This window comes from Doryrhamphus excisus, chromosome 11 (assembly GCF_030265055.1).
Source record: "Doryrhamphus excisus isolate RoL2022-K1 chromosome 11, RoL_Dexc_1.0, whole genome shotgun sequence".
In the NCBI taxonomy this organism is placed as follows: Eukaryota; Metazoa; Chordata; class Actinopteri; order Syngnathiformes; family Syngnathidae; genus Doryrhamphus; species Doryrhamphus excisus.
This window is the reverse complement of record NC_080476.1, coordinates 3965365-3980535: the sequence shown is the minus strand read 5'-3', so window position 1 is coordinate 3980535 and position 15171 is coordinate 3965365. Positions and strand designations below refer to the sequence as shown.

Below are 15171 nucleotides of genomic sequence, written 5' to 3'. Positions count from 1 at the left end.
TGTTTGTTGGGGGTGCGATCAATCATTGAGGTCATTCATGCAGCGTGATAATTGCTGACGTTAAAGTCTGTCAGGTTACCGTTCTCACCTCATAAATCACAAATATGACAAAAACATCAGGGTAAACCCTTCACAATCATTTTTTTAAATGACTGTTATTTCTCCAAGAGTCTTTACTTTAGTGGGAATGGATTTCAAACTAAAAGCATTCATGGAGATAGTGCATGTTATTAGTATGAGTGTAACAGTACGCCATCATCACAGTTCGCTACGTACCTTGGTTTTAAAGGGGAACTGCACTTTTTGGAATTTTGCCCAAACCTTATTATCATTTTAAAGTTATTTATTATGAATGTATTATTTAAAAAACTTGAAAACTCTAGGCAGGTAATTCTCCAGTAAAAAAGTATTCAGTAGTGCAATAAGTCAGCATTCACGTCTTCACAAAAACACAAATCTGTCTAAAAGAAATTTTTTCCTCAGAAAAAAGACATCATTCCTCAGATGTTATTCTCCAAAAATTGGCAATCATTCATAAATAGGTGCTAATACCAACACAATGTTCTGTACCACCATTTTCATAGGTTTAGAACTTTATGCTTTATGCTGATGGATTTTCATCAAGCAGTGAGATTTTGCATTTTGTTTAGCCCTCCTTGGACGCATCATAGTTCTATGAGATGCAAAAATGAAATTCATCAGTAACTTTTACAAGACACACAAAATTAATAAGGAACGAACCTACCTAAACCTAACCAATACTCACAAGTTCCTCTGTAACCACTCTAAATGTATGTGCCTTAGTCATTAGTTTCTTATTAGTTCATCAGTAAGTACTCTGAATGTATTTGCCTTAGTCATTAGTTCTTCATTAGTTCTTCAGTAAATACTCTAAATGTATTTGCGTTAGTAATTAGTTCTTCATTAGTTCCTCAGTAAATACTCTGCTCATTAGTTCCTCAATAACTTCTCTTAATGTATATGCCTTACTCATTAGTTCCTCAATAACTATTCTAAATGTTTGTGTCTTAGTCATTAGACTCTCAATAACTACTCATTAGTTTATCAGTAACTACTCTAAATGTGCTAATGACTAATATGACTAAATGTATGTATTAGTCATTAGCTCTTCATTAGTTCCTCAGTAACTACTCTCAATGTATGTCTTAGTCATTAGTTCTGCATTAGTTCCTCAGTAACTACTCTACTCATTAGTTCCTCAGTAACTACTCTAAATGCGTGTGTCTTAGTCATTAGTTCTTCGTTAGTTCCTCAGTAACTACTCTACTCCTTAGTTCCTCAGTAACTACTCTAAATGCCTGTGCCTTTGTCATTAGACCCTCAGTAACTACTCATTAGTTCATCAGTAACTACTCTAAATGTATGTGCCTTACTCATTAGTTTATTAGTTCCTCTGTAACTACTCTAAATGTATGTATTAGTCATTAGTTCTTCATTAGTTCCTCAGTAACTACTCTAAATGCGTGTGTCTTAGTCATTAGTTCTTCGTTAGTTCCTCAGTAACTACTCTACTCCTTAGTTCCTCAGTAACTACTCTAAATGCCTGTGCCTTTGTCATTAGACCCTCAGTAACTACTCATTAGTTCATCAGTAACTACTCTAAATGTATGTGCCTTACTCATTAGTTTATTAGTTCCTCTGTAACTACTCTAAATGTATGTATTAGTCATTAGTTCTTCATTAGTTGCTCAGTAACTACTCTAAATGTATGTATTAGTCATTAGTTCTTCATTAGTTGCTCAGTAACTACTCTAAATGTATGTCTTAGTCATTAGTTCTTCATTAGTTGCTCAGTAACTACTCTAAATGTATGTCTTAGTCATTAGTTCTTCATTAGTTCCTCAGTAACTACTCTAAATGTGTGTGTCTTAGTCATTAGTTCTTCGTTAGTTCCTCAGTAACTACTCTACTCATTAGTTCCTCAGTAACTACTCTAAATGTCTGTGCCTTTGTCATTAGACCCTCAGTAACTACTCATTAGTTCATCAGTAACTACTCTAAATGTATGTGCCTTACTCATTAGTTTATTAGTTCCTCTGTAACTACTCTAAATGTATGTATTAGTCATTAGTTCTTCATTAGTTGCTCTGTAACTACTCTAAATGTATGTCTTAGTCATTAGTTCTTCATTAGTTCCTCTGTAACTACTCTAAATGTATGTATTAGTCATTAGTTCTTCATTAGTTGCTCAGTAACTACTCTAAATGTATGTCTTAGTCATTAGTTCTTCATTAGTTCCTCATTAAATACTGTATTTTTGTGTACTTTACTGAGTGAAACCATGAGACCGAACAGATGAACAGATGAATAGCGAACGTTGGTGAGAACAATGTCCCGTGGACACAGTCCAAAGAAGAGTGGGGGCTGTTTTGGCTGACGTTTCACTTGCTGTAGCTGTCCCAGTACTTGCATATGTGATATATATTTACGTACTATATATTTGGACCTTTTTTCTCTCTTAGCAGTCCCATACGTTAGTATGTCCCCGTACATCCTGTCCTTCCCCTTTGGTGTCCCCGTCATTCTTCCCATCCAGCTGGCACGGCTGGGTGTGCAAACGAGAGCAGGATGGATTTGTTTGCGTCTAGACGGCCAAGTTGCGTCAGGGAGGGAGGGGGCGGGGACGAGCACAACGCGCCACCTTTGTCCACCAAATCTTATTACATTTCTTCTTTTTGCACCGCAGCAATAAGAGCGGCCCGGGGGAGGACTGCGGTCCAGATTTAGATGGCGGCAGGCTTTAAGATGTTTAATCAGCTGTGAGGCGGCCTCACGCTCTTATGTAAACGTTTCATCATGGAGTGGACCGTTGTTCTATTCCCTTTTTTTTTATCACAGCAGATGCTCCCCCGCATCCGCTCTCTAGATGATGCTCCAGGTCTGAGGTCAACAGTGGACATCCCGTTTCATTTATATTTATGTCCTGTTAGCATTCAGGATGCTAGCATGCTGTGTGAGACGGCCAGCAGGGAGGGGGCACCGCTGCCATTTTAAGATATTAAAAGTGTTATACAATAACATCCTTGTCTTTCTAATAACCGTGAAAGTTATCTCAAAAGCTCTGTCCCTAGAAGTCCCGCCCCCATCCAGGAAGTGACCATATTCAGTCTGCCAGGAAGTCTCATAAGCTGCCTCCGGAGCAGTTTCCATAGCAACAGTGTTGTGTTGCCACAGAGGCTGCATGCGAGATAAGGCCACCAGAGACGAAAAGACAAAGAAGAACAACTGTGATGATTGGACAGACAATCATTTACATAATACAATATTTCCATACAGGATAGTCAGTATTGTCAGTATAGCAAAACATTGACTGATTGTAATGAGAAATGATCAATACGTTATACAGATTATTACAGATTATACCGCACCAACATACATGCACTAAACACAAAGTACTATACCTTTACATAACAATACAATAAGTAAATCTTGTTATTAAGTATAGTAAAACTTTCACTGATCAATACTGCTTCATCCTTATCATATAATTATATTAAAAATGAAACCAATATTTGGTGACTCCAAATTGTCCATAGGTATGAGTGTGAATGGTTGTTTGTCTATATGTGCCCTGTGATTGGCTGGAGACCAGTCCAGGGTGTACCCCGCCTCTCGCCCAAAGACAGCTGGGATAGGCTCCAGCATCCCCCGTGACCCTCGTGAGGAAAAAGCGGTAGAAAATGAATGAATGAATGAATGAAACCAAAATTAATACATTATATACATTCATACAACTATATTATACTAACTACTCAGTACACCCGTCGTGAAGTATGCTGTATTAGTATGCTGTACATTTTGTGCTTTATTATTATGTATTTATACATTATTTATTATTCTAACTATTTGATGAATGAGATGTGTTTTCAGAGGGAAAAGAGCTTTCAGGCCAAACATTTGCAAATAAGTATATAGGACTATATAACAAGACAATATGTTATATTGTCAGTGTAGTATAGTTATAACATTAACATATAACATTGACTGATCAATACTACCTACAGCTTATTTTGATCTTTTCAATAAACAACAATTATAACACAATGTTTATATTATCGTACTGCATATTCATGCACACACTGACCCAGGAGTACTATACATTTTCATAATACTACAACATTTGTATACAGTCAAGAAAACCAAAGCCAACTATTCGTATAAATTCACATAAAAACATGTGCATGTAGGATATTTCTGTGTGTATTTACATCAGATGACAGCAACACGGTACTGTAGCTCTGTAAATATTTAAAAATGGCCGACCTTTGCCGCCACCGCCATGATGACGAGTGCTCGGGGCGGTGTGCACGTGCAATGATATATAAATAAAGTTGACCCGAGGCCACGGTGAACCACAACGCTGGTCCTCATGCAAGGTCGACTCCAAAATGCCCCCAAAGATCACACAGCCTATCATTGTTGGCTCTGCTTCGTACCGTGGCATCACAAGAATCCTGTTGATTTTAAAGGCAGGCCATCACAATGGAGTCCATTTACAACCACAATTAATGTGACTTTTATTGCGAGAGCGGTCCTGTGCAGGAAAGAGTAACTCCTCGTCTTCATCTGCTTCCACCACGAGACTGACTGTGAAGAGGACTTGGTGAGGTTTTGTCTCCTCACGGCTCATCCTCTTTTAATGGTCTCTCCAAGAGCCCAGTGCTCACCTTTAATCACATAGGAAGTAAGTTGGAGGAAAAGGCGGAAGCTTGTTGGGTCGCACACATCTCCATAATAGACGTGACGTCATGGTGCTCACAGCCACTAGGGGGCATCATCTGTCAGCACTCACACATAGCTAGTGATATTTTAACTTTGCGTCATTGTGTCATTTATCGGATTCATCAACAAATACATATAGTCCTGGACAGGTGAGGTATTAGTATACTTAGTATTCACTATACTTTTTTGTATGGTGCCTGCAAGGTAAAATGGCATCAAATAACTATGTTAATGCCACTTCCAGATGCTCTTATGTCATCAATGCACTTCTCACTGCTATGATATGCTGTGAGGTCTCCGCACTGTTGTTTCCTTGGGGATGCTGCATGTTACATAAAAGCACTGGATGTTGTCCATTTTGGAATCATTTCTATTTCCTCACCTCCACAGGCCTCGCAGGGCTCATCCTCCTCGTTGTCTTCCGATCAAGTATCCAGCCCGGCCAATAGCGGCGGTGACAGACCAGCGACTGACGGTGAGGATGATGCGCTTTTGTGATGTCTCGTTTGGCATTGTCCAATCAGATTGCTCTAAAGTTGCTGCTCACAGCTACTTTGGGCCATGTTTACATACATACTTGAGTAATAAAGTATATATGTGTATATAGAATCATCTAATGATAAAACAATTATAGTATATCATTTAGGGATTTTCCCATCAAGGTTTTATGCTGCCGATCCCGATAATTTGTGAGTGAAATCCGTCAATACCGATACCAATACCGATCACATACATGCAGTGTAAATGTTTAAATGTACTACTGGCTATATTAGGGGTCACCAAGGTTTCTCCTTACAAAATGAAAAAGGCCAAGAGGTATACTCATTTTTGTAACATTTATTTTCATATCTTATTCCAAGCTCGTTTTACCAGAACATGAACAAAATGCTAGTATCCACCAAACTAAAGCTTTCAAAGCGCCACCCCTGTGAGACATTTTCTGAGGCACGTTTTACAGCGCGCAATGCTTTTCGCACTCTCACAAAGACGGGAAGTCCCAAAACCAGCAGATAGTATGCTTGTTTTGGATGCTGCAGTAGGTTAGAGGTGATTTTCACTGATACTGATCTGTGGGCGATGATCTATGTGTAATATTACCTCAATATTCACACAGTTGTTCACGTTGTCTTTCCTATATTTGGTCTGCACAGAGGAAGTTGTCGTGGACGAGGTCCCGGCGGTGCCATCCTACATTTCGGAGCGCTACAAGGTGGGACGCATGTTGGGTGACGGGAACTTCGCCGTGGTCCACGAGTGCGTGGAACACTCGACGGGACGCCATTATGCTTTGAAGATCATCAACAAGGGCAAATGCAGAGGCAAGGTCAGGCCGGTTTCCTCTAAAAAACAGTTTTTCCACTCCTCCTGTATGCTTAGTTTGATCTTTGTGTAATGCGGACCAGATCTGTTAAGTCGAGTTAAGTTAAGTCGAGCAGCGTTAACCAGTCAAGTCAGAGGCCCTGCGCTGTCAATCCACTGTCCAGCAAAGCTCTTAAGGTGTTGGGGAATTAACCGTTTTTTGGTTTATTATGGGAGCAAAGTTAATCAGTTTATCTTTTGAGGTAAAATACAATACATAAATGGTATACTGGACATGACCCTGGTATGATTTGAACACGCAACCTTCTGATCTGGAGTCAGACGCACTACCATTGCACCACAAGGTACTGTTCTGTTATATGTGCAATGTAGTTTGAATTCTATTCTATGACATTTCCAGGAGCACATGATCCAGAACGAGGTGGCCATCCTGCGACGAGTCAAGCATCCCAACATCGTGCTGCTCATCGAGGAGGTGGACACGTACAGCGAGCTCTACCTGGTCATGGAGCTAGTCAAGGTGTGCGGGAATGTCTTTTCCGTGTATGCATGGGAACTCTTATTCAGAATTCCATTGGCCGGCGGCGTTTGAATATCAAACCAAGGCAGGGAGCGCTGCTGTATGTTTGTGCATAATTGATGAGGTGGGAATGCAATCCATCTGTTGGCGAGTAGAGGACATGTACGTGTGAGCTCATGGAGGAGTATGAATGAGAGTGTGGGGATGACTGATGAAGGCCGAGAGATTGTGGAGCATGCATTAAACACTAACATGTTGTTTACTAGTTCATGAGGCTGGATGGGAGAAAATCCCTGCAGCCATGTTCCAAAATGTCAGAAGGCAGACACCACAGACTTAACTCCTTCGCTACCAAAGACGAATTCATATGTTTTTTTTTTTTGCACAAGAGGCACAAAGAAGTGAGATGCAACTCTAGAGTAGACAAGAGCATATTTGATGCAGTTTTAAGTCGAAAAAACGACCACACGGTGGCAAAAGTGCATTTTTTAAGAACCCACCTGCATTTCTGTCATCGGCATCTCGTCATGTTACGGGAAGCATTGAAGCTAAATTTCAACAAATGTTTGCATTATAGCGCAGTTCAGTTGCAAATTTAAATATTGTAAATAGTTCATGGAGTTATATATTTGTAAAAAAACGGATATTTTCATGTAATTTTTGTGTTGTGTAGGTTGTGGCATCGTTGTTTAGACATTTTGGCTAAATATACAGTATATGACTAAATTTGTGTCAAAGTGAAAGTTTTGGTTGAAATGTAAGAAAAGGCCTTTCTTCCTCCATTTTTTGTTGAGAGTTGATATTTTGTAAAAAATGGCCAGTACCGAGAGGCTTTTGAAAAATTGGGATTGAATGAGATAATCATATGGCAACAGAAAGCGGATACTTGATGTAGTACCTGGACTGACCTGTGAGAGGCAGCAGTGCGCAGTAGGACTCCCACACAAAGCTAGCATTAGCTCTTGTCGAAGCCAATTGCGGGGACATTTTACTATTGTTGTATGGCTTGTATGACACATCATATAAACACGTGCGTATTTGTCACAACTCGGAAAGTTCGTCCTGCATTTTTGATGTTCGCCCTACTTTAAACTTTGCGCCGTTGCCAGTCGCTATAGTTTACTGTATTTTTGTTTTTCCCGGCTTTGTCAGTCAGCTTGCTTGCTGATTGGTTGTTTCGTTCCATGTGAATATGGAGTCACCAGCGACTTGGAAGCCCCGGATGCTGGCCACACACGAATTATTTGTTATCGTAGATCAGGGGTCAGCAACCCGCGGCTCCAGAGCCAAATGTGGCTCTCCAGTCTCTTTGTTGCGGCTCCCTTTGCAATGCTTGAATATTTTTTAGCACTTGTGTGGTGAAAATGCACGTCTTTGTTATGAGTTTACAAAAATCCAACTTTGTGTGAGACCATGAATGCATCCTGACTGAGTTCTGACTGGTGACTGAATGAGCAGACAGGATGCTATCCAGTTCTCTCTGACAGGTTAACATGAAGGGAAATGAGTAATACTTTGAGTTATTTGAGTTATTAATTATTAATTATTATTAATGAGTTATTTGACGATTCTAAAAAATAAATTAGAGCTCATTTAAAAACAAAAGTTTATCTCCAGTACTAGTAAGAGTAGTCCAACTCGACTTTTTTTTATCTGAACTACTTTGACACCCCCAAATTCCCTCCAATGTTGTTTTAAACATACAACGTTTTGCGGCTCCAGGCTATTTTTCTTTAGTGGGCAAGTGGGTGAAATGGCTCTTTTCATAGTAAAGGTTGCCGACCCCTGTCGTAGATGATGAACATTTTTATATCGAATGCCAATTTCCTAGCAGATTGGGGAGAACAAAATCAATTGTAACTTTATCCACACACCACAGGGTGATCTTTTTAGGAGGATAGAGCACATAATCGGCCCAGTTACCTTTAAGTGTGTACGCCGCAGTCTACACACAGAGATGACACAGAGAGAAGAAGATAAGATTCGTAATTGAAAGGAAAAGTGTACAGTAATCTGGCACATTTGTTAAAGAGAGGAGGTGGCGCTCTTAATATCTGGCAGGTGAAGGTGGGGTGGGGGTCAAGCTGCTCCTGACAACCCGCCTGTCATGACGTCCTTTGTCCACAGGGGGGAGACCTATTCGACGCCATCACTTCAGCCACCAGGTACACAGAGAAGGACGCCAGTGGGATGCTGTACAACCTGACCAACGCCATCAAATACCTCCACAGCCTCAATATCGTGCACAGAGACATCAAGCCGGAAAACCTGCTGGTGAGCTCACTTCCTGTCTCACTCACATGGCTCACTGGATGCTCCGCCCCCAATTCTCCAACAATCATGTTTCATTTGGGGTTTTGCATGCAGGTGTACGAGCATGCAGACGGCAGCAAAAGCCTCAAACTAGGAGATTTTGGTTTAGCCACCGTGGTGGACGGACCCCTTTACACTGTATGCGGGACGCCGACATATGTAGCACCTGAAATCATTGCAGAGACAGGGTACAGGCCTGTTTTTCAGTACTTCCTGCATTTTTAGTTATACTTTGTACTAAGAAGTCTTGATGTGTCACAGGTATGGTCTCAAAGTGGACATCTGGGCAGCAGGCGTCATCACCTACATCCTCCTGTGTGGTTTCCCACCTTTCCGGGGGTAAGCTAGCACTGGTTACCTGATGTTGTGTAGCCTCTACTGGCTGCTGATTGCAGTGCACGTTTTCTTGCAGGAGCAGCGAGGACCAGGAAGTGCTGTTTGATCAGATCCTAATGGGACAGCTGGAATTTCCTCTGCCATACTGGGACAACGTGTCGGAAACCGCTAAGGTGAACATCCAGCATTATTTGAATCCGGTCATACATTGGTAGAATCGATATCACAAAGTTTGTGTTGTTTCTGGGGAACAAAGGAGCTCATCCGATCCATGCTGGAGGTGGAGGTGGATCAGAGGTACACGGCCCTCCAAGTGCTGGAGCATCGATGGGTCATGGTAAGAGTGTTTGAAACATGGAATCATTTATTGTAGTCTTCACATGTTTGAGTTGTTTTCCCTCGTTTGGATGCAGGATGAAGGTCTTTGTGAAAATGAGCACCAGCTGTCTGTAGCAGGAAAGATAAAGAAGCACTTCAACACTGGACTGAAGGTCAGCGACAACACAGATAACGTGGCGGTCATCTCTGTAAGTGGAGTCTACATCAATGGAGACAAGTATTGGGACAGCTACAATCATGTCAACATGTCTTGCTGGGATGGAGAATTAAAATTCAGGCACCTTTGGACTTAAGCTGACCTGTCATTGGTCCATTTAACAGTTAAGAGCTGTGTCTCAATACTTTTGTCCACGAATAGCAAGCTGAGTGTTATTTAGGGCATCTCCACACACCTGACAGACTTTACTATTCCTGTGTGCTCAGCTGGACGGAAGCTTTTCTATGCAGAGATCTGGGTCGTTGGACTTCCACCAGCACCCAGCCATGTACTGGATAAGGTCAGTTTGGTTTCCATGGCGACACATTGTGCTGAGAGCTGTTTCTGTGTTCTACCCCGTTTGTTTAAGAACAGCCCTCAGTGCGAGTAAGCACAGTTGTACAAACATAACAATGAAACATAAGCCATTCATTTCTGTGATCGTGGACCCTCGTATGATGTCATCATTTTGCCCCGCTTCCTCTTTCAGGCCCCCCCTCTTGATAAGGAGAGGACGCTTCTCAGACGAGGATGCCACCAGGATGTGATGCCTTTGCGAAGATGTTGTCCACTCACCAGGCTCCGCCTTCTAGCTGCCTATCCTTGCCCCAATTTGTGACCCCTGACCTTTACCCCCCATTTATCTCCCATGTGACTCTGACGCCATCTCCATCAGCTCTGCCAGCACCACCAAGCGGGAACCCCTTCATCCAGCTCCGGCAGGATGAGGATGATGAGATCAGCGTCCTGTAAGGGACTTGCAGAGGGAAGACTATAAAGCAAAAAAAAATGGATCCAAGTGAACTTCTAAGAGGAGGGAGTATCAGAATGAGGTAAAGGACTTTTATTTCTCCAAGTTGTCTCATACGAGCTCAAGGAGCGTGAAAGGGCATCGAGCATCCATCTTTCCCCTTCTGTGATGATCCGAGCTCCACAAGGAAGACTGACGATAGAACTTTCTCGGCAATACGGACCAATGAACTTCATCTTCTTTTTTTATATATATACAGTATATATATTATGTATTTCCCTTTTTCCACAGAGATATGTCGTCGTCCTGACGGGAAGGAAGCGTGACTTAGAGCAGTAGGCCAGCGTATGGACTTTTACAAGAATAAATGTGATGTAGGCCCTTTTTTTCTTACAGAACACGTGGTTATGTTGAAACAAAGACTCTAGTATTGGTGTTGCCTTCCTGTAATGTTGGATTGCAGTCGACGTGATGATGATGGCGGTGCATTCTTTCGCCCCCGTACGTTTGTGTGCCGCTCCATTCACTCTTGTGCCATCCTGGTGTGTAGCAAACATTTGACCAACAATGCAAACACAATCATACTGCGTTGATATCATCTTTTCATTCTAATCAAGCCTCATTTACATGATTTCACCCCCCGGCGGCAGACGAGCCTCGCAGATGTCAAACGTATGCAGTCCAACAGGTTTGGATTCTGCAGAACCAGCAGCACTGAAGTGGATTTATTTGCCACCAGAAACCTCATTCATGGCTTCATTTATTCAGATGAAAACATGACAGACACAGTAGCTTCTTCTTGTTAGTTCTTGACGAGAGGCAGCAGAGCCAAGTCATGAAGTGGAGATCATCAGCTTCAAATGTATTGTATCACTTAGCGTGTTTGGGGCCGATGATCTCACTGTTGTTTGTGAGTTCTTGTGAGGTGTCAATGATACGGCTCATGATTGATATGAATCAGTTCATATGAATTTGTTGAAACAGGAACTCCACACACCTACCGAAGTGCTCGAACAGCTGCACTACACTATTGTGTCCGTTGCAATACCAATACATGTACCTCTCCACCAGTGGTCTATCAATAATAACATAATAATTAAAATTGTTCCAAACCAAATGTGTTTATTTTTATTTTGAATTAATTATCATGTAGCTTAGCATGTAGGGCACACAGTCAGGGTTCGATTCTCTGCTTGGCATCTCTGTGTGGAGTTTGCATGTTCTCCCCATGCGTGTATACATAGTACATATATACATTATATACTGTATAATAACCAATGAGCATGGGCGTGTTATTCTTCACCGCTAGAGGTCCCTCTAGCCTGGTGGAAGAACTGAAGGGAGGAGAAGAAGAACGACAAGCAGCGACAATGTAGATGCTGCCACTGAGCAAACAAATCGCTCTCTCTCCGTATTATGTCGGTTCATGAATCAGAACCTTAATTCTGCGGTAGGAGGTTGCTTATTAGTTTCTGTAAATGAGCGAGAGAGCGCAAATAGCCGCTAAAACTTGACGGGCGATGCGAGTTCGCTAATCACTCGCTAGCGTTAGCTTGTTTTTAGCTAGTTTGTTGTCAGCGCTTGGGAGAATTTCATTTAACAAACATGAGCGACGACGACAGTTCAGCGCCATCCAACAAAGACTCGGCTATCTTGCTAACCAAAGACGGCCAGCGCTACATTGTAGGTGATAGCCGCTCGGTCGACAGCAGAGACGTGATCACGTTGATCCCAATGGACGCCGACATGGACGACCCGGACGAGGAGAGCGACTTGTTGGACACCTCGGACCCCAGAGACAGCGCCGCCAGCCCGGAGGAGCTCATCGACGAGGAAACCCTGGAGGGCGACAACGCCCCCAAACAGTGTACCTACGAGGGCTGCACGGAGACCACCACGCAGGTGGCCAAGCAAAGGAAACCATGGATGTGCAAGAAGCACCGCAACAAGATGTATAAGGACAAGTACAAGAAGAAGAAAAGTGACCAGGCCATGTCCAGCAGCAAACTAGACGTAAGAGCACAAAGTGGAAGTTCAAATGTCCATATTACTGATACCGGTGGAAGTATCTGAAATGTCATTATCATTTTTATTTTTTAATCAGGACAACTCAGAAGAAAGGCCCGTGTCTGTCAACAAGCAGCGTTTGGGGGCCATGGGGGACCGGCCGGCCAGACCCTCCCTCATCGAGCAGGTCCTAAACCAAAAGAGATTGGTAAGTTTTGACTACATTTACAAGCACACAATACACTTGTTCCTTGTTTTCTGCCATTATTCGAGCCCTGTACTCCTATTATTGCACAACTCGAATTGCACGGGCTAAGAATCATTGCAGGGACACAAGACCGCCGCTGCTTTAAGCATTCATACATGCCTCCAATGTATTTATTCTAAACTTAAAGAATGGAAAGAAGACAAAAACTTACCACTTCCACACGGATGCGAGTATTAACCTTTACTCCTATGCCACATTGCTCTACTACCTTATTTGTTGTATTGTGTGTTTCAAAATTGGGAAAGAGCACATTTACCAGACAGGGAGTGAACTCATGTATTAGTAATTGATATAATAGGAGGTAGGACTTCATGTAGCTGGACATCGAGAAGTTTATTATTTGGATTTAAAGGGTCCAGCTTAGGGTTAGGGTTTAAATATTATCCCTGCCAAAAGCAACACTGTCACCATCAATAGAGCAAGGAAGGACCACTGGTATTATAATAATAATAATTAGACTTATTAATAATTAACATATTTTTAACAAATATATTTATTGCAGCTATCAAAAGCTGTACCTGTTGCGACCACTAGATGGCAATGTTGACGTGATTTGTGGCAACTTTCTGACAAGCATTTCATTATTTTTACAATGAAGTGTTTGTTGCAGTTGATGCCTGTGTTTATTCTATAGCAAGTATTGTAATATAAGACAACTCACAGAAGGACTGCTGTGACAAATACGTCTGCTGACATTGGCCCAATTGATATTTCATATTGCATTTTATGGCTGTGGGTTTAAAATCTATATCTCTCATGGAGAATTTAGTCAGGGAATGCTAGCGAATCAGTGTGATCTCAAAGTAGCCACTCCCATCGTATTGCTGCCCAAATTATTCTTGCTCCCTTGTCCACTGGGTTCTCAATCAATGGTGACACCATCTTGAATGAGTATGTTAGTTTAGCCCTAGTTACCATGGCGATATGGCTGCTTTACAAAACTAAGTCTATAGTTTGATAATCAGTGTTAACTTGCACATTTACAAGCGGCGACAGTGTTGTTTTTGGCAGTGCCAACCTTCTTGAATTCCTCATAACATCCCAATATAATGACTTGTTCCCCTTGTGTCAAACACACCGGCTTGGATCAGTCCCTTGGAATAATGTTGGAAAATGCCCCCCCCCGTATGTGAATACACCCTTGAAGCACAAGGCCGAGAACTGGACTTGACTAAGTTGGTTGATAACCACCGTCGCAGGACTGTTAAACTCTAACTCTGGATTTATTTATCATACCACTTTCTATTTAATTTACCATAATTTTTTTTTTACATTTTCTAAACACAATATTAGTTTTAGCGTTGTGCTAGAGCAGAGGTAGGGAACCTATGGCTCGGGAGCCAGGTAGGGCTCTTTTGATGACTGTATCTGGCTCTCAAGCATTTCTTACCACAATAAAAATGCATTTTTGCTAACATTTCAGTAAAGTAAAGTAAACCATCACAGAAATCACTGTTAAAAATAATATTCAAAATCAACAACTTTCTTATGCATTTTAATCCGTCCATCTATTTTCTACTGCAATACGGCCGACCATATCCATCTTTCTTGATGATATTTTCCAGGTCAAACACCAAAACTCGATTATTACTGGGTAATGCGGTAGTCAAATAGTCACCTAGCTAAAGCTGCAGAACCAAGCCTTCTGACGAAGATGGCCAAAAGAATGAAATACATGTACAGAGTATGGTGCAAAACCATGCAGCAGCAGAAGTTGCATTAATGGCAACAAGTATTTGATTTATTATTAGACACTGGCCACACCCCATTGTCGTGGGGTAGTGTGCCTGGTCTACACAATTAGAGCCCATTATATCTAAAACTGTTGGTCTACATAAAAATGCACACATTTTATTGCATTCAATGTTTAAAAAAATGTATATGGCTCTCACAGATACACATTTTAAAATATCTGGCCTTCATGGCTCTCTTAGCCAAAAAGGTTCCCGACCCCTGTGCTAGAGCATCACATGCTCTAAACATGCGTGTGTTGCATCCATCAGTCGCTTCTCAGGAGTCCTGAGGTGATCAGCTTCCTGCAGCAGCAACAGCAGTTCCTGGCAGCACAGAGCCGCACCTTTGCGCAGCAGCAGAACTTCCCGGGCTGCTGACAGGGCGACAGCCCAGCAGGAACGTGTGGAAGCTTGTTTGACAACAGCCCGCTCATGTTAATGTCATTATTGATGTAGGAGTGATGTAAAAATGTGTCAATTTACGTTTCAGTTGCTGTGCTGTGCTTGATACTGTGAGGAGCATTTCTTTTTAATGAAGGTTTCTACTGATGTTTAAATTGCACTAACACCCCCTCCCAACAAACTCCCTTTCTGTGAGTGACATTAAATTATTGCAGTTTAATATTTCAGTTTTACTGTGAAGTT

At 41.8% G+C, this 15171-nt stretch overlaps 2 protein-coding genes across 4 annotated transcripts in view; both read left to right on the top strand.

Annotated features, from left to right (window-relative positions):
* dclk1a (doublecortin-like kinase 1a) overlaps positions 1-11648 on the top strand; it is a 35696-nt gene extending 24048 nt beyond the window's left edge. For 2 of the 3 annotated variants that reach the window (XM_058086423.1, XM_058086425.1), the window contains 11 exons: positions 5134-5218; positions 5895-6067; positions 6464-6583; positions 8711-8857; positions 8951-9084; positions 9158-9235; positions 9309-9405; positions 9489-9569; positions 9646-9759; positions 9995-10068; positions 10258-11648. In XM_058086423.1, the coding sequence (XP_057942406.1) occupies positions 5134-5218; positions 5895-6067; positions 6464-6583; positions 8711-8857; positions 8951-9084; positions 9158-9235; positions 9309-9405; positions 9489-9569; positions 9646-9759; positions 9995-10068; positions 10258-10315 (1161 nt within the window). In that variant the 3' untranslated portion in view covers positions 10316-11648. The remainder of the gene's footprint in view (positions 1-5133; positions 5219-5894; positions 6068-6463; positions 6584-8710; positions 8858-8950; positions 9085-9157; positions 9236-9308; positions 9406-9488; positions 9570-9645; positions 9760-9994; positions 10069-10257) is intronic. The other variant, XM_058086424.1, reaches the window with a different exon arrangement.
* A 180-nt stretch (positions 11649-11828) lies between these two features.
* Positions 11829-15150, top strand: rfxap (regulatory factor X-associated protein). The gene is made up of 3 exons (XM_058086971.1): positions 11829-12531; positions 12623-12733; positions 14797-15150. The coding sequence occupies exons 1-3, from the start codon at positions 12124-12126 to the stop codon at positions 14902-14904; spliced, it is 627 nt and encodes a 208-aa protein (XP_057942954.1). The 5' UTR covers positions 11829-12123; the 3' UTR covers positions 14905-15150.
* Positions 15151-15171: the final 21 nt, after the last annotated feature.